A 20,504-nucleotide genomic window follows, 5' to 3' on the forward strand; every position below is an offset into this window, starting at 1 on the left:
ATACAGGTCAGAGTTAGGCAGAAGTTCAGGGCTGGCGGAGAGTATCAGAGTCAGGTCACAGGCAGGGGTTCAAAAGGCAGGCTGCACACAATCAGAGAGGTTAGTTCAAATCCAGGATCAGTATATCAGAATAACAGCGGTATATCCAGAGAAGGCTCAGACATGTAACAAGGGAATGAGACAATACTTTGCAAAGAGCGCTGAATTAACAAGCTAGATATAGGCTTGAGCTCAGAGTTCATTACACACAGGTGGAAGGTGATCAGACCCCCCTGGGAGCGACTCCTGGCGCGAGAAAACTGACGGCGACGGGGTCTGCCACGGGGACGAGGAGCAGGCTTGTCAGGGTGTTCACGATGGAAGTCTTGAACTAGAAGGGGGTCCAGAATGTCACTAGAGTTCACCCAGGAATGCTCCTCAGGACCAAAGCCCTCCCAGTCCACAAGATACTGTAAATGCCCTCCACGACGTCTAGAGTCCAGCAGATGGCACACACGGTACGCCTCTTCGCCCTCTACAAGGATGGGTTGAGAAGCAAGATCTTCAGACTCCACATTCCTAGTTTCAGAGGGAGCAGTGGCCGGTTTCAACAGTGAGACGTGGAAAGTGGGAGAGATGCGGAGATGACTGGGCAGAGCAAGGCGGAAGGATACTGGAGTGATTTGACGAATTATCTTGTAGGGACCCATGTACTTGGGACTGAGCTTCTTACATGGCAGATTGAGCCGGAGGTCCCGGGTGGAAAGCCACACCCACTGGCCGGGTTGATAGACGGGACTGGAGCGGCGGTGGCGATCAGCCTGCCTCTTACACAGCATGTAGAAGGTGAGTGTGAGCCAGGTTCCAAGTTTCCTCACTGCGTTTAAGCCAGTCATCCACAGCAGGAACATTAGACGGCTCGCCGGACCAGGGGAACAAGGGTGGTTGGAAACCCAGAATGCACTTGAAAGGGGTGAGACCTGTAGAGTGTTTGCGAATAGAATTCTGAGCATATTCAGCCCACATGAGATACCGGCTCCAATCCTCCTGATGAAGGTGACAGTATGACCGCAGGAAACGGATGATCTCCTGATTGAGTCGCTCAGCTTGGCCGTTGGCCTGAGGGTGGTACCCAGACGTGAGGCTGACGTTCACCTGTAGCATCCGAAAGAAAGCTGCCCAGACCCGAGAGGTAAACTGTGGTCCTCTGTCGGAAACAATATCATCAGGTAGTCCATAGAACCGAAAGACCAGATTGCAGAGGTGTTCAGCGGTTTGTAAAGCGGTAGGCAGTTTTGGAAGGGGAATCAGTTGACAGGCTTTGGAGAAGCGATCTACTACAGTGAGAATAGTTGTGTGACCATCAGAGGGTGGTGTATCCGTGACGAAGTCAATCGCTATGTGAGACCACGGGCGTTGAGGTACTGGTAAGGGCTGAAGGAGGCCGGCAGGTAGGAGACGTGACGACTTCTGCGTATTGCAGTTTTGGCATTGCTGAATGAATTTAGTCGTGTCTTGGAGTAGCGTGGGCCACCAGTAGCGGTTCTGGAGGAGATGAGCGGTGGCAGTGATTCCTGGATGACCGGAGCTGGGCAGAGCATGAACGTGTATCAACACCTCTTCACGGAGTGCCTCTGGCACATATATCTTCTCAGGAGGACAGTCGGATGGAATCTCAGCGTTGGCGTTAGCTTGCTCTAGTTTAGTTTCAATGTCCCACTGGATGGGACCAAGGACCAGATCGGGACAGAGAATGTTCTCGTGAACTAGACTGGAAACCTCAGAGTCGTACTGACGAGACAGGGAATCAGCCTTAGTATTCTTAGACCCAGGGCGGTAGGTTACAGTGAACTGGAAACGTGAAAAGAACAAAGACCACCTGGCCTGGCGTGGGTTCAATCTCTTAGCTGTGCGAAGATACTCAAGGTTCTTGTGATCAGTGTAGACAGTAAACGGTTGGGAAGCTCCCTCAAGCCAATGCCGCCACTCCTCAAATGCTGACTTCATTGCCAGTAACTCACGGTCTCCAACGTCGTAATTCCGTTCCGCAGAGTTCAACTTCCTGGAGTAGAATGCACAGGGGAACAGCTTGGCAGGGTTACCTTGTCGCTGAGAGAGAACGGCGCCCAAGCCCGCATTGGAGGCGTCTACTTCGACCACGAACGGTAGTTCAGGATTTGGATGATGCAGGATCGGAGCCGTGGTGAAGCGGAGCTTGAGTAGGTTGAAAGCTTGTGTAGCGCTCTCGTTCCAGGGTAGCCGAGTGGTTCCTTTCCGCACCAGAGCTGTCAGAGGTCCTGCCACAGAACTGAATCCACGAATGAATCGCCGGTAGAAATTAGCAAACCCCAGGAAGCGCTGCAGTTCCTTGAGAGTGGTAGGCTGGGGCCAATCCACCACCGCACTGACTTTGCCCTCCTCCATGGCCACGCCCTCGGGGCTGATCACGTAGCCCAGGAAGGAAGTGGAGGTTTGATGAAAGTCGCACTTTTCAAACTTGGCATAAAGCTGGAACTGAATGAGTCTTCGGAGCACGGCTCGTACATGCTGTACATGGTCCTCGAAGGTATCTGAATAAACCAGTATATCGTCGATGTAGACGATCACACAGCGCTGAAGCATGTCTCGGAATACGTCATTTATGAAAGACTGGAAAACAGCTGGACTGTTAGAAAGCCCGAAGGGCATAACCAAATATTCATAGTGGCCAGTGCTCGTGGAGAAAGCCGTCTTCCACTCGTCTCCCTCACGAATACGAACCAGGTTGTAGGCTGAGCGAAGGTCCAGTTTGGTGTAGAATTTCGCTTTGCGGAGAAGCTCAAGAGCGGCAGGAACCAGTGGTAGGGGATAACGAAACTTCACAGTGCAGTCATTGAGGGCTCTGTAATCGATGCATGGACGTAAACCGCCATCCTTTTTATTGACAAAGAAGAAGCCAGCGGACACAGGAGAGGTGGAAGAACGAATGAATCCTTTGGCCAGTTCTTCCTCAATGTACTTCTCCATAGCTTCAGTTTCGGGCTGAGAAAGGGGAAAAATGCATCCCCTGGACGGCTTGGAACCTGGGATGAGATCGATGGCACAGTCATATTCTTGATGAGGAGGTAACTGGATAGCCTTGGCTTTACTGAAGGCTTCAGCCAGGCTTCTGCCTTTACTGAAGGCTTCTGCCTATATATTCCATAGGCAGACTGGTAAGAGCGGAATTTTCACAGGGCTCTGAGATGCTTCGAACAGGTAGCGGCTTAACGGGACTTAGGCACTTGGAGAAGCAATCTTCACCCCAGCGGATAATTTGACCCGTAGTCCATTGCAGGTGAGGATTGTGACTTCTTAGCCAGGGTAGACCCAGTATGACAGGAGTGTGTGGAGCATGCAGAACGTAAAAATGAATATTCTCACAGTGCAACAGTCCTGTGCGCATCTGAAGCTCTTGCGTCACGTGAGTAATGCGCCCCACGCCAAGGGGCCGTCCGTCAAGGGCTTCGACTGTGAGAGGGGAAATGCAGGGGATTAGAGCTATCTTGTGCTGTTTAGCAAAATCTTGTGACATAAAATTTCCTGCCGCCCCAGAATCAATTAATGCAGATGTAGAGAAAGACTGATCATTCTTAGTGAATTCCAGTGGTACAGAGACACAAGAGAGAGGATTCAGACTATCAAGAGTTAGACTCACCGTTGCCTTTTCTTTGCGTGTAGATAGTTGAGGACAGTGCAGACGGAAATGACCAGTTCCTCCACAATACATGCACAGTTTCATAGTCCTCCGACGTTCACGTTCCTCCTCAGATAACCGGGAAGTGTTAATTTGCATAGGCTCACCGGCTTCCGTAGCCACGTGACTCGGAGAGTGTGGGGTGGAGACGTTGCGTGAGAGAGTCGAGGATCGGATGCTGGCACGGCGTGAACTAATGAGGTTGTCAATCTGTATGGAGAGATGAATAAACTGGTCCAGATTCCTTCCCTCATCGCGACAAGCCAGTTCAGCTTGAAGCTCCTGGTTGAGACCCCGTCGATAAACCACCTTAAGAGCGTTATCCGTCCAGTCAGTCTGCGCTGCAAGTGTACGAAACTTGAGTGCGTACTCCGAGGCGGGAATCCGTCCCTGAGCGAGCTCCAGCAAGCGGTCCTCCGCTCCTTTTCCCTCCACTGCATGCTCGAAGACGGCTTGAAAGCGCTCCAGGAATTCGTTGTACGAAGCGAAAGCTGATCCATCTGTTCTCCAGACTGCGGTGATCCATTCCAGTGCACGTCCAGTGAGTAATGAACAGATGAATGTAATCTTGTCCATGTCCGTAGCGTGCTGAGCGGTCTGCTGGGCGAGATACAAAGAACATTGAAGTAAAAAGCCTTTGCATTTACCTGGGTCTCCCTCGTACTTTTCAGGGAGTGAGAGGCGAGCGCTGAAGCTTGAGGAGTCAGACGCGAGCACAAGTGCATGAATGGACGCGGCGTGCGCTGAGGATTCCACCGTGGGCTTTTGCATGTTCTGAACCGCTTTCACTAATTCCTCCGTCACAGAAGTTAGACGAGACAGCTGATGATGGTGAGTAGCGATTTGTGAGGCTTGTGCGGTGAAAGCGGCTGACAAGGTTGACATCGTTGCTGGATCTTCGTTTGGCGAAGTATTCTGTTGTGAACCAGGAGGCAGAGACAGATCCATGTGCAACAATTTATTAATAACATAAAAGTAGTAATAAGGGAACTCAAAACAGCAGCAAGCAGTGTAGAAGTAAACCAGGCGTGAGTCCGGGGTTGGCAGCAAGCATACAGGTCAGAGTTAGGCAGAAGTTCAGGGCTGGCGGAGAGTATCAGAGTCAGGTCACAGGCGGGGGTTCAAAAGGCAGGCTGCACACAATCAGAGAGGTTAGTTCAAATCCAGGATCAGTATATCAGAATAACAGCGGTATATCCAGAGAAGGCTCAGACATGTAACAAGGGAATGAGACAATACTTCGCAAAGAGCGCTGAATTAACAAGCTAGATATAGGCTTGAGCTCAGAGTTCATTACACACAGGTGGAAGGTGATCAGAGCACCAATGATGCATACGAGGAGGCTAGTATGCATAATTAGTACTCAGGGGAAGGGGCTGAGTACTGGGGATCTCACTAGACGCCGTAACACAGCCTAACATTGAGTTATAGAAGTCTATAATGCATTATGTGAATGCTAGGTCAAAGAGATGTGTCTTTAATCTAGCTTTGAACTGACAGAGTGTGTCTGCTTCCCGGACAATGTTAGGAAGACTGTTCCAAAGTTTTGGTGCTAAAGAGGAAAAGGATCTACCGCCAGCAGTCGATTTTGATATTCTAGGTATTATTAACTGGCCGGAATTTTGAGATCGCAGTAGACGTGAAGGACTATAATGCGTTAAGAGCTCGCTCAAGTACTGCGGAGCTAAACCATTTAGTGCTTTGTAAGTAATCAGCAATATTTTAAAATGTATACGATGTTTAATAGGCAGCCAATGCAGTGTTGACAGAACGGGGCTAATATGGTCATACTTCCTGGTTCTGGTAAGAACTCGAGCTGCTGTGTTTTGAACTAGCTGTAGTTTGTTTATTAAGCGTGCAGGGCAACCACCCAGTAGAGCATTACAATAATCTAGCCTTGAGGTCATGAACGCATGAACTAACTGTTCCGCATTTGTCAATGAGAGCATATGGCGTATTTAGATATATTTAGATATATTTTAGATATAGTAATAAGATGGAAAAATGCGGTTTTACTAGACACGTGACTTCCAAATGAAAGATTGGTATCAAAGAGTACACCCAGGTTCCTAACCGACGAACGAAGGAGCATATGGGACAGGACCTTTGACCCCAGTATTGACTTTTGGTGGTCTTAAGTGATCAACAGAAACTTATATAACAATGGGTCTCTTATGTATAGAGGGCATGGAGGTTTGTTTCCACCATGTGGGATGGAGAAAGACCTTGAATATGGTATAAAGGCTGCCCATTGCTTCCTGTCTAATGTCTCACTCCCCCTGCAGCGTAACAACTGTGTGGCGACTGAACCTTCTTGCAAGAATAAATACTTTTTAAAAGACTATTTGATTCAGAGTGTCTCTTACGCAGTGATGATGTTTAATGAGAATTTTTGCCACAACAATTTGGTGTCAGAATAGTGTGATTCCTTGGATGTGCCTTCTAGACCTGAGAGCGGACGGTATTTGGCTACCTGTCCTGGACTGAGCAGTTCCAGCTTTACCTCGTAAACTTGAGAGAGAGGGGCCGACCGCTATCAGGTCCAGGAGAACTCTACTGGAATTAAGTGAAAACGAACCTTTCATATAGCAAAGTGGTGCACACTTTTTGCGTAGTCAAAGTTTCAGGGATGACTTTTTCTTTTCTTTTTTCAAAAGCAGCGTTCCTTCTCGAGTAAGAACTTTGCCGCTGCTTCATGCGTTGACACTATGGGAACACTTCTGTGTGAACCAGTGTCTGATGCAAGTGTATACACGCTTGCCGGCAAGTCAATTAGCTGAGCGTATGGCGTGATGACATGGCACAGCGACACCGAAGCCATAAATAGATGGCTGAAATGCACGTCATCAGCTTCTTTGTCTTCAGGAGCCACATGTTTGTTCAGCGTGTGTTTGAGAATAGGATTGTAAAGTGTGTGTGTTTGGACTAAGAATAGGAGTTAGTCTGTAAAATGTCAGGTGATCAATTTAGGAGATGTGTGACGTCGTGCCCCCGCTTCGGTCACATTCTTCGCCTCTAGGAGTTAAGACTCCACTAGAACGTCTCAGGTTACATATTGTCCTTCAGACAATTAAAATCTGCATTTCACGTAATTTACGTCATGCAGTTATATGGTCTTGGGAGTCGGTAGTTTATCACACTGAAAATCTACTAGGCGTGCAACGGATCGCAGTTGATTTGTGAACCGTACGGACCAGGCCCTTACGTTCGACATGCATGTTATTCGCGGATTAACTGCTAAGTTTAACCATCATAGAGTGTAAGTTTATCTTTTGGATTTCAAACGGTGAAGAAGAGGCGCACAGCCGCACACACACGCTGAGAGAGAGGCGCGTTTCAGACTGCGCTCGGACACCGAATTGATTCCTCTTCCGCACTTACTTGCTCTTGAAAGGACACATGCACACAAAATTATGTCAAAATATCTAAAACCCGTCTCGGCAAGTATTCTCTCGGTTTTGTCATAATTGAACAGTTGAGAAAGAAACCGGATGTTTGTCATTTTGTTCGGTAATTTGTCGGTAATCAACGATAAAATGTCTTATTTTTCTAAAGCAATTGCTCTGTGAGCCCCCTATGTCTGTCAATCAGAAGTCAAACAGTGTTGCCAGATTAGACAGAGAGTAGAACTAAAGCACTTCTCCTCACCCTGGCAGATGAAGAAAACAGTGCAGCATTTAAAGATAATTTCTGTTGATTGATATAACAGAGTTTACTGGTATTTTAGTTCTGATGTGTGAAATGGTATTTTAACAGTATAAAAAAGGATGAATGCTGCTGCTTGTCTAAACACATTTATGGATTTACCTAAAAAGTCAATGTGGAATTTTTATGGTAATTGAATGTGTGTAAGCACTGTACGTCTGCTGTCTGTGCCACCTGTTTCACATTATTCCAATATGTGCGGAGTTCACCTTCGGGTGTCAGATGATCTCATCTAAACCTTGTGATCTAAACCTTGCGCTCCTCTGACGACCACCAAACCTTCCCCTCTGTCTGTATTTAGGTAATCTGATAACCTGTGTTTCAGAGCAGTTTAGGAGGAATCCTTTTTGTATTCACAGACTAGTGAATATCCACAGACTAAACGGGATATACCGGTATATATTTTTTTAAGTATTATAGTGTTTGTCTTTCTGTTATTTATAATATCTCTCTCGTTTACCATCGTCATTCTGTACATTAGCGTTTATTTCATGTAAAGAAGTCTTGGAATATCTAATAAATCTTTGCATGAACATTGCAAACTTCTGCTAATCCAGCTGTTAGATTCTCTGAAGTGTGCATATTGTACAAAAGTATGTGTAATCTGTGTGTGACAGTCCATCTGTGTGAATTCAGTGGGGTCAGGAGTGTTCTGGCCAAACTTTAAAACCTTGAATTCAAACTATGTTGCCCTATATCCAATTTGCCTTTGTCATCATTATTCGTAAAATTTGTGGGGGGGGTTTCTCTCCAGAAAATATGACTACAATCTACTTTTCGAAATGTTTTTAATGGTTCTTTTATTTTAGTTTAGTTTTTTTAAATAAAATTACAAAATCAAGAAGTTGCTATCTAAAGAGGTTGAAATCACATTTTTATATTGTTTCATTTACAAATGATTTCTAATTAAGTAAATGTTATTTAAAATAAATATAATTGCAGCATGTTTTATTAACTCTCTATAATTAAATAGCATATTTATATCGGCCCTCTTCCACTCTAAGAGATTGGAATATCAAGATATCAGTATCTCCACCAGAAACTGTATATTGGTTGACCACCATCACAGATTAATTTAATTATAGATGAAGTGTAATGTAACTAGCAGATGTAAAATACTAGAAAATCATTTTATTTTATACTGAAGACATGTAATATAAATAAATAAATAGATACATTCATAATCCCCATTCACATTTTAAAAAAAGTAAATGAATATCAGTTTCCCAGAGCTCCTTTGTCATTAGGCATCTTCTCCGCCAGTCTTCAGCTCCTGACAGATGTGTGTAGCTCCAGGCCAAACCCACAAATCCCACTCAAGTAATTCAGTAATTCCTACATCCACATGAGTCTTCTCTCTGCACGTCTGTAGAGCCCATAACTACCGTCTGCATCACTGGGAGCAGTGAGGTCACCCCACAGGAGCTCTTAAACTGCCTAACAGTTGTTACGGGCCGAATAAGAAAACAAAAGCTCAGTCATTCATGTGAGATGCACAGGCAAGATTTTGACCTTGTGAGGGGCAATATTTTGATTTTAAAAAAGGGGTTTATTCTAAAGATGGCCTCCTTATAGCCATTTTCTTTTTTTGAATTTATTTATTTATTTTTTAACCTGTTTGCTGTTTTTTTTAGTGACTGCTGTTGGAAAACTATCCTCAAGTCACATTTCATATCAATATGGAAAAATTATAAAATTGAGTCTTATAAATAAGTCTGTTTTTTAGTACTGGTTTGTAGTCAAGTCAAGTCAAGTCATCTTTATTTATATAGCGCTTTTTACAATACAGATTGTATCAAAGCAGCTTCACAGTGATAACATGAAAATAATAATAAAAAAAAAACAATTTCATCATCATCCACCTTTAAGGCAGATCTATAATATTGTTGAATATGAAATGTCCCCAACTAAGCAAGCCAGAAGGTAAGGCAACAGCGGCAAGGAACCAAAACTCCATCAGGTGACAGAATGGAGAAAAAAACCTTGGGAGAACCCAGGCTCAGTCGGGGGCCAGTTCTCCTCTGGCCAATGAGTGAACAGTGTATGAAGTTCAGAATGAATCAGAGTATTTGTCCAGTTCCGGTTGGTTGAAGTCGGAGTGGAGAGGAGGAGAGACTGGTTGACACTTCAGGTCAGCGGCGTCGTCGTCGTGTCCTGGCGCTGGTCCTTCATCAGATCTGGATACGGCCTGGTTCCGGTGGACAGCAGTAAACCTCGGGATAGACAGAGAGACTAATATTAGCGTAGACGCCATCCTTATTATGATGTACCAAGTACATCAGGATTTACGGGAAGTGTTCCCGGTCCCGGCTGTTCTAAACTATGCAGCCTAATTATATAAGTCTATAATGTGTTATGTGTATGCTAGGCCGAAGAGATGTGTTTTTAGTCTAGATTTGAACTGACAGAGTGTGTCTGCTTCCCGGACATTGGTAGGAAGACTGTTCCAAAGTTTTGGTGCTAAGTAGGAAAAGGATCTACCACCAGCAGTCGATTTTGATATTCTAGGTATTATTAACTGGCCGGAATTTTGAGATCGCAGTAGACGTGAAGGACTATAATAAGTTAAGAGCTCGCTCAAGTACTGCGGAGCTAAACCATTTAGTGCTTTGTAAGTGATCAGCAATATTTAAAAATTTATACGATGTTTAATAGGCAGCCAATGCAGTGTTGACAGAACGGGGCTAATATGGTCATACTTCCTGGTTCTAGTAAGAACTCGAGCTGCTGCGTTTTGAACTAGCTGTAGTTTGTTTATTAAGCGTGCAGGGCAGCCACCCAGTAGAGCATTACAATAATCTAGCCTTGAGGTCATAAACGCATAAACTAATTGTTCTGCATTATTCATTGAGAGCATATGACGTAATTTAGATATATTTTTAAGATGGAAGAAAGCGGTTTTACAGATACTAGACACATGACTTTCAAATGAAAGATTGGTATCAAAGAGCACACCCAGGTTCCTAACCGACGACGAAGACTTAACAGAGCAGCCATCAAGTGTTAGACAGTACTCTAGGTTATTACGTGTGGAAGTTTTTTGTCCAATAATTAGAATCTCTGTTTTTTCTGAATTTAGTAGTAGGAAATTACTAGTCATCCAATTTTTTATATCAGCTATGCATTCCGTTAATTTTGTGAATTGGTAGGTTTCGTTAGGTTTTGAAGAAATATACAGCTGAGTATCGTCAGCATAACAGTGAAAGCTAATTCCATGTTTCCTAATGATACCTCCTAATGGTAGCATATACAGAGTGAACAGCAGCGGTCCTAGTACTGAGCCTTGTGGTACGCCATACTGAACTTGTGATTGATAAGACATCTCTTCATTTACTGCTACAAACTGATAACGGTCAGATAAGTATGATTTAAACCATGCTAGTGCAATTCCACTAATGCCAACATAATGTTCGAGTCTATTTAAAAGGATGTTGTGGTCAATGGTGTCAAATGCAGCACTAAGATCCAGTAATACTAATAGAGAGATACAACCACGATCGGATGATAAGAGCAAATCATTTGTGACTCTAACGAGAGCTGTCTCGGTACTATGGTACGGTCTAAATCCGGACTGAAAATCCTCGCAGATATCATTTCTTTCAAGAAAGGAACACAGTTGTGAGGATACTGCTTTTTCTAATATCTTTGACAGAAATGGCAGATTAGAGATCGGCCTGTAATTGACTAGTTTTGTAGGATCAAGTTGCTGTTTTTTAACAAGCGGTTTAATCATAGCTAGCTTAAAGGTTTTTGGTACGTATCCTAGAGACAAAGATGAATTAATGATATTAAGAAGAGGATCTATGACATCTAGAAGCATCTCTTTCAGCAGCTTAGTCGGTATAGGGTCTAACATGCACGTTGTGGATTTAGATGATTTGACGAGTTTGCAAAATTCTTCCTCTCCTATAGCAATGAATGAATCAAATTTTCCCTCAGGGAGACTACAATGCACTTCCTGATGCGATACTGTATTAGACGGTTGTATAGTTATAATTTTGTCCCTGATATTATCGATCTTATAAGTGAAGAAGTTCATAAAGTCATTACTGCTGTGTTTCTTGGAAGCTTCTGGGCTTGAAGCTTTCTTTTTCGTTAGTTTAGCCACTGTTTCAAATAAATACCTAGGATTATGTTTATTTTCTTCTAATAGGGTTGAAAAATAAGCAGATCTAGCAGCTTTTAAAGCCTCTCTGTAAGCAATCGAGCTCTCCTTCCATGAAATCCGAAACACCTCTAGTTTTGTTTTCTTCCAGTTGCGCTCCATTTTTCTGGCTGCTCTCTTAAGGGCCTGAGTGTGCTCGTTGTGCCACGGCGTTGGACTATGTTCTTTAATCTTCTTTAAGCGCAGCGGAGCAACTGTGTCTAAAGTGCTGGAAAAGAGAGAGTTAAAAGTTTCTGTTGCAATATCAAGTTCTTCTAAGCTATCCGGGATGCTGAGATGATGAAACTGATTAGGAAGATTATTGATAAAGCAATCTTTAGTAGCAGAAGTAATCGGTCTAACATATTTATAACACGGAGTCGGCTTTGCAGCCTTGGCTAAATGTAATTTACACGAGACTAGATAGTGATCTGAGATGTCATCACTCTGTTGCAGTATTTCAACGGCATCAACATCTATTCCATGTGATAGTATTAGATCTAGAGTATGATTACGACAATGAGTCGGTCCTGACACGTGTTGTCTAACTCCAATTGAGTTTATAATGTCTTTAAATGCCAATCCCAATGCATCTTTTTCATTATCTATGTGTATATTAAAGTCACCAACAATTAGTACTTTATCTGCAGCCAATACTAATTCTGATAGAAAGTCCGCAAATTCTTTGATAAAGTCTGTATGGTGCCCTGGTGGCCTGTATACAGTAGCCAGCAGAATTTTCAAACGTGATTTATCGTTTACACTATATATTTTTACATATCAATTAAATTTTTAACCTTAGATGGGTTTGAACGTATTTTTGATTTCCAAGTTCGGGGAACAGACACAGTCTCTATATGATGATATCTAGGTGAAAGAAGCTCTATGTGATGGGATTTATCTGACCTTGGTGACGTGAGGCCGCTAGCAGACGGTCGGTTAAGCCAGTCTGTCTGCTTCCTGACCTGAGGCCCAGATTGTCATGTTTTATCTCTAAGACTATGAGCCAAATTACTAGAGAGAAGAGCAGCACCATCCCAGGAGGGATGAATACCATCTCTTTTCAACAGGTCAGGTTTGCCCCAAAAACTTTTCCAATTGTCTATGAATTCTATATTATTTCGTGGACACCACCCAAACAGCCAGCCATTGAGTGAACACAATCTACTAACTATCTCATCACTCCGGCGAACAGGAAGGGGCCAGAGCAAATTACAGTGCTTGACATCGTACTTGCAAGTTCACACACCTCTTTAATATTAATTTTGGTGATCTCCGACTGGCGGAGTCGAACATCATTAGTGCCGACGTGAATAATAATCTTAGAGAATTTACGTTTAGCATTAGCCAGCACTTTCAAATTTGCTTTGATGTCAGGCGCTCTGGCTCCCGGCAAACATGTGACTATGGTGGCTGGTGTCTCTATTTTCACGTTCCGTGTAATAGAATCGCCAATAACTAGGGCACAATCAGAATAATTCTCAGTGGGTGTTTCACTGAGCGGGGCAAATCGATTTGTTATCGGAACGGAAAAGCGGTTTTTTGATCCACGGCTAGAGCGATCCCTCACTGTCACCCATCTGCCCTGCTGCACGGGCTCTACTTCAGCCGGAACCGACTCATGTAAAGAGTTCACTAGGCTAGGCGCATCCAAAATAGTATCTAAAGCTCTAGCACTCTTCTTACTATTCTCGATTAAAGTTTGGATGCGTGTCTCTAGTTCTGAAATCTTCTCCGTCAGCCTGACTGTCTCCTTGCATTTATCACATATAAATCCTATATTGCCGACAGAGAAGGCTATGGTAAACATGTGACATGAAGTGCAGGTGACAATAACAGGAGAAGACATTACTCACCGTGTTTGTTGACTGATTCTTACTCACCTGGGCTTTTATGAACTCAAGGGCGCGGGCGCGCGAGAGAAAAATAAATAACTGAGCGCACGGGTGGTGCGTTAAAAGGCTAGCGAGTTAGCGTGTTGTGCTGACAATAACGGAAGCTAGCAATGTCAGGTTAATCTGAGATGTTGAGTAAGCTGTATTTAGTAGTATAAACAACTAGAATTTATAATAAATGATGGTTCAAAACAGAAAGAAATACGAAGCTAATACGAGGCTTAGACGCAGCAAACAAACTCACAGCAGCAGCAGTCACAGCAAGGCAGACAGGAGCAATCGATCTTTGTAGCGTCCAGTCACAACATGAGGTAAGCTTGTTAGAAGTTGTGTGACGTCCGTGACGTAGAACTGACCTTCCACTAAACCTTACTCACTGTAGTTACTGTTTCTAATGCTGTTAAGCTTTCCTATTAGCACTTGTTCGCTTTCTTGTGTTCCTCATTTGTGGATAAAAGATAAAGACATTTTTGATTAGTGGTTTGCTATAGGGTTCAAACAAATGTTTTAATGTGTTTATTACGATGTAGATTATTTTTTCAATAATTTTTAAATCAAATTTGTATAAAGGATTTATATATCATGGTTTACTGCGTGCCAAGTGCTATGTGCGGCTCTGATGTATTTAACCATTTTTTTCCAGAGATGTACTGTTTTTCTTGATGCACCAGTTTCACAGTTTTCAGGCAGTTTTCTTCTGTGTCCTAGCTGCTCATGGCCATCCAGCTGTTTGGAGCTAACCTGGATGACTACCTCCACCTACTGCTGCCTCCCGTAGTTAAACTGTTCGATGCCCCCGATGTCCCCCTGCAGGCCCGCAAGTCAGTATGAAAATCTTCTGCTCTGTTCAAGCGCCATAAGAAATTACTTTTCTTTTTAAACAAGTGTTATTCAAACCAGGGAAGTAGTGAAAGTAAACATAAGCTGTGTGTTGCTACAGTAGTTAGCATGATATGTGGAAAGCTTTTTAATTTTTTTATTATTTACTTAATTTGCTATACTATCTATAAAAGTATCAACAAGTCTCAACTTCAGGTCAACATGAAACACCATTTGCAACCCATGTTATAACTGTGATATGAAATGTTTGCAAGTTAAACAGAATATATTTATTCCAAGAATGTAGGGTAACTAGGCTTGATTTTAATTATTAGGGAATTGGTTGGATGGTAAAAAAATCTGGTTTCTTACCAGATTGGAGCCACACCTGAATTAAATAGTTAATTAAATAATAATTAATAAATGCCTTAATAGTTATTTTGCTGTTTGTGTACACTAGCAGAAAAAAAGTACATTTGTTTCAGGGATTTTTGTTGTTGTTTTTTAAAAATAATGTTCTCTGTCACTGATAAACAATGAGATCAAGAACATGTATTAAAGTAAATGTGTTTAATTTTGATTTCCAGTTGACTTAAATGTGGACATAGGTAATTTGAGGCAGTGAGAGTGTTTTCACAGCAGTGGTAAGGACGAATGTGAATCAGGTAACCCCAGAGTCTATGAATACAGGATCACATTAACAAAGTGGCTTTGGCCAGCTTTTATTCTGCTATTACTCTCTGTGAAAGTTTTTTTACAGACAAGAATCTGTATTGTTTTACTGAATAAGTACTGGGCTGAGTTTGAGGAGGAATTTTGAAGAGAAAGGTAGACGGATTGTATTTTATTAATGTGCTTGATTTTGTTGGCTGCACCACAGTGCGGGTGTGTTGGTTGGGCTTTCTATATTTTTATATTTGGAAACTCGGTTTTAAAACCTCAAACAATTACCAGGTCGTGTCTCCTTTACTGATACAAATATTTTTTTAAAAGCTATTCGGATGCCAATGGCAATATAGAGAGCAGGGTGGCCAAATGAAAATATATGTCATATAATTTAAAAAAGCAAACGTGCACATTTGCTGCAATGGTGCTTTTCGGTCCTTTTTTACTGAAAAATTTAACTTTTTTCTTCTTTTTCTTCATCGGAATGGTACGAAACTTGGTAAAGGTTTTGGCACTTGCTATGTGAACACAAAAAAAAATCATGGACATGACTTGAACAGGTTAAATGGTCCTGAAAAAAAAATAGTCACACGTGTGCTCCTTGTGGTCAAAAATGGCCGCATTGGAAATTAATGGGAGAGGAATTTCATCTAGTGAAAACTTTTGGTACTGCAGCCAAACAAAATCTTACTGAAAGCTCTTTTTTTTTTAGAAATCAGGCTCAAATTTTGAAGACATCTTGTTTCGATTTATGGCTTTGATTTTCTTACAGTTTTCTAACAGTTCTTACAGTTAGAGGTTTTTTCAACATGTTTTTGAAAATATATATATTTCAAATAAAATTTGAAAATACTTGCACATTTTTCACAACAATAAACTTAAAATTATGTAACTTTTGTTAAGTTCACTTTTAAAAACTTTTTTCAGCAATAATCTGCCAAGTGTCGTCTTTCAAAGAGCTTAACTTAAGTCTGTACTCTAAAGCATTCACGATTTACGACAGTTTAAGTTGGAAATGTAATTTTCGGGTCTATGCTCAAAAAGTTAATAAATGGATTTAGTAAATGGATAAATATAATTTAGTACCATAAAAATAATAAATAAAAAACGTTATCGGACAAAAATCTAGAACATTAATTTGATTGAAATAAAATAATACATTTCGGTCATTTTTGACCAACACGCAAAGAGGGTTAAACACTTATTTGTCATTTGACTATTTGTTTTTGTTGTTTTTATAAAAAATTTCTGATATCTATCTGATATCTATGAACAAGATTACATTTTGAAACTAAAGCCTGGTTCACACGGCAGGATAATTAGGCCGATTTTAACCCCGATTCCCCCCTTCCGACAATCTTAAGGATGCTCCGATTATCGTAAAATAATCTGATCAGATATTCCTGCCGTGTGTAGCGTGTTAAGACGGCTCTCGTCTGCTCGGAAAGACGTCGGGGCCGCTCCGATCTCAAATCGGGGATATCCAAAATGTTGGATTTATTTGGCCTGATTTCTCCTCGTGTGTGGTGTCCCCCGGGGACAAACGAGCACGCAGCCTGTGGACTGTGGCGTGCAGCCAATCAGAAAGCGAGGTGACGAGGCGGCGAGGAAGCACCGGGAAACAAAATCAAAACAGCCGTCGGCATGGCGCACCAGAAAGTCCGGTGGACGTTGGAGATTGAGGATAAAGGGTTTTTTTTCGGTTAAAAACAAACTACAAACTTTCGCCACTGCATCCTCTTTGTCCGCCATGATTGTTTACTCTGAAGTCACGTTTGATCTCGAGGGATTTTGCGAGATTTCCGGAATGCTTGGGAGTCAAATCGGTTCGTGTGTGATGTGTTGATTTTGCCGTGTGGTTGCGCACCACACACTGTACGACCAAAACTGTTAGACCCGTGATTTTTTTATCGCCGTGTGTGGGGTCTCTCAGGTTTGGAAAATCGGCCGACAATTTTAAAATCGTCCCGTGTGAACCAGGCTTAAAGTCGGCATGAAATCAAAATTGACCCTATTTACTTTGTTAGCGGATATTACTAATCTTGTGGTGAACAATTAATCCGTGCAAGTTAATACACGGAAAAAAATTGTTTGCCGAAGTTATCTTTAATCAAAGTCTGAAAAGTTACTTCCGGGTCTGGAATGGCGTTCTTTTCTGATGACATAGGCTTGACTACTTGGGTTGGTTAATCGCTTAACCACTCCCCTCAAACCGTTACTCTGCTATGAGCAGAGATGGAGAGGAGGAGCGCTAAAGTAAAACCAGAGAATGTCTAATAAGGGGAGAAGGTTCACTCTCGCTACACTTCCGGCTTCTGACTGGTTGCAGTTCCACTCTGATTCCACATGAGGGCGCTCACAGGACGAGTGCAGAATGAATGGAGGTCTATGGAGCTATACCCCTCAAAATCCACTTTTCTCAAGATATAATTTTTTGTCTAGTAATTTGAATGTTGTATTCGAAAGGAGATGCAAAGAAATTGCACATTGCTGGGTGTTAGATTTTTTAGAGTCACTTATTTGCTTTAAAAAGTCTTTCAAAATGTCAATGACGTCATACACATCGTACGACCAGAGATACTGCTTTACGGCAATCCTTCAGTCACTGTGGTGCTTTCGCGCTCTGCACTTTCTTTTCTCTCGAGGCATCAACAACACAGCTGACACAGGTAAATACACGGGCTAGAAGAGTTTCTGCTAGAATACATTCTGTTCCCGCTTCAGATACCACGATGCCATCAAGCGGTATCTCTGGTCGTAACCAGTCCTTCACTGACCAATCAGCGTTCATTAGCAGAATGCTAGCGTGTTATGGACAACAACAACTCAACCTTGTAAGAAATCGAAAGGACATAAGTACTCGTTCATTCAATTTTCGACCTATAACCCATGTTGAACTTGCCAAATCTACAATCAAATCTGAGATTTCTCAACGGCAATCGGCTGAAAGGGACAAATTTAGCCGTCTAGCCCCATAGACTCCCATTCATTTTGCACTCGGGGGTGATCGCCCCCAGTGGAACTCTGGTGGAACTACAACCAAAATTCGGTACAATAGGACTTAATAGGGAGTGAACAGGCTCTCCGTAGACGGGCTCTGGTAAAACCCTGCCCTCTGTTCAATATTCCGTTTCACTCGGAAATGCGTCACAACACTTGAGAAAAGTCGTTTGCAACTTCCGGTTCACGCGGACTTTAACATTTGGTGGAATGTTCACTTTTGTAAATCAGCCAAGACAACATGGTTTCTGCTACCAATTTTTTTTAATGTCTAACTACTGGCCTATATATCAGTCTATTACTTGTTATTTTACAATTTATTAACAAAATGTGACAAAATGCCAATAAATGTTTTAATGAACGTTTGGTTGTTTTATTTTTGGTGTTTAGGGTTGCCTTGGAGACTTTAGATCGCCTGACTGAGTCTTTAGACTTCACGGATTATGCTTCCAGAATTATTCACCCCATTGTGCGCGCACTGGACGTTACTCCAGAGCTGCGGAGCACCTCCATGGACACGCTGTCCTCACTAGTCTTTCAGCTTGGCAAAAAGGTACAATCTTAAAGCCTAGTTCAAGTCTGGGGAGTGGATCTGTAATGCTGTCCTCATCATTTGAAAATAAACTATTCAACTTTTTTTAGCCATAATTCTCATAGTTATATGTCATTAACTGATGGTCTGAAGTAGCCCTCAGATTGTAGCCCTCAGATTATACCCCAGTGTCTCGCTAAAGCACAAAGACGTTTCCAATCAGAGAGGGATGAGGTCATTGCTTTAACCATTCCTCTTAAAACCCTCTTAAAATTACCAGTCAACATGTGGCCACCATGAGCACCAGACACAAGTTCTGATTCATTTGATCACTGCTGGCCACAATCCTCAGTTTCCTGTGTTAGAGGAACAACACTTTATTTGTGTACTTCCTAGTTGATGGGGTTTAGTCACATGTATACACATGTGCACTCATTCACTCCCAATACTCAAAAGCTTTTTAGTCTAAATTAATCCAGTATGCTTTTCCTGAGAAGTACTGCTACCAAGTTGATGCTAAAATAAAAATAAGTAAGAATACAAATATTTCTACAATGCTAGCCTAGTACGGAGTACAATGACTTAATTCAGTACATGTTGTTTCTTTTTTTTTTTTTTTTTTTTTTTACTTGTCTTGAATAATTACTTAAAAACATGAATCAGTGTTTACTTAATTGAGAAATACTTGAAGGCTTTGTAATTGTTTTAATTTTATTTGTTAATATTTATATTAATATTGAACTTTTTAAATAAATGAGTATGTTTAATAGCATAATAGTGTTTTGCTGTGTTGACATGAATATTAGTATGAAAAATATTTTTTATGCATATTTCTTTCACAGTACCAGATCTTCATTCCTATGGTTAATAAAGTGATGTTGAAACATCGCATCAATCACCAGCGCTACGATGTGCTCATCTGTCGAATTGTCAAGGTCAGCATCCTACCCTCTCCACGTCTGTGGACATAATGTTTCTTTGCAAAAAAAAACATTACAAAAATTCTACATAAACTTAGTCCCTGATGACTATTCAGTCACGTTCTTGTTAGAAGAACTTGTCTGAAACAAACCAGCTCTTGTGTTCTGATGGAGAAGCCTGCCTCCTTTTCCTGAATTTGGTCCCCTGTGTGAACCACCACTCATTCTTTGCTAGTGAACCGAGACTTCCTGTTCCAGCACGTGGCCTCTTGGCATTCATATCTAATCTTGTCTTTAGCTTTGAGATGTATGGTTTTTCCTACGGGCATAGAATTACCAACACATAATGCTGGTGTAAAAGAAAAGTTCTTGTCCCTCTTTCAAGAAGAAGTGTTTTATGCAAGAAACAATTGAAGAAAGGCCGTTAAATTATTAGAAAATTATACACACCCGAGGTGGAAATAGTCAATTATTCTGCTTATACTATGCCTACCACACTTTAAGACATTGTTCAGATGTTTTATTTCAAGACATTTGTTAGGTTTTTGTCCTTAAAACGCTTTTGTGTGTTAGTCTAATTACTTATGCATCTAATTTCAAGCCTCCATTGCTAATTCCAAAACATCATTTTAGAGCTATTAATGGAGGCTTAATCCATTAATATGCAGAATAATGCAGTTATTAGAGAGAGAGAGAGAGAGAGAGAGAGAGAGAGAGAGAGAGAGAGAGAGAGAGAGAGAGAGATTAAGTGTGTGTGAATTACCTCAGTCTGTGCAGCTCTTAACAGTGTAGGGGTGGTGATGGCGCAATGGATAAGACACATGCCTTTGGTGTGAGAGACCCGGGTTCGAATCCACTGTGAGACACCAATGTGTCCCTGAGCAAGACACTTAACCCCTAGTTGCTCCAGAGGCGTGCGACCTCTGACATATATAGCAATTGTAAGTCGCTTTGGATAAAAGCGTCAGCTAAATGAATAAATGTAAATGTAAATGTAAATGTGTTCGGCAGCAGCGTCTCTTATAATAGCAAAGTCTTTATGTGCTTTTCAGTTGAGAAACTTTTTTTTTAAATAAAGTCCCGGGGCAGAGCTGACACAAAGTATATGTGTTAGTTTGTGTCATTATTG

The 20,504-nt window shown here is 41.9% G+C and overlaps 1 protein-coding gene across 1 annotated transcript in view; it reads left to right on the top strand.

Annotated features, from left to right (window-relative positions):
* Positions 1-20,504, top strand: part of mtor (mechanistic target of rapamycin kinase) — a 174,465-nt gene that overhangs the window by 48,737 nt on the left and 105,224 nt on the right. Inside the window, exons 22-24 of the mRNA XM_079637383.1 lie at positions 14,147-14,259; positions 18,314-18,476; positions 19,298-19,390. Of these exons, the coding sequence (XP_079493509.1) occupies positions 14,147-14,259; positions 18,314-18,476; positions 19,298-19,390 (369 nt within the window). The remainder of the gene's footprint in view (positions 1-14,146; positions 14,260-18,313; positions 18,477-19,297; positions 19,391-20,504) is intronic.

This window comes from Phoxinus phoxinus (assembly GCF_949152265.1).
Source record: "Phoxinus phoxinus genome assembly, chromosome: 15".
Lineage (NCBI taxonomy): Eukaryota > Metazoa > Chordata > Actinopteri > Cypriniformes > Leuciscidae > Phoxinus > Phoxinus phoxinus.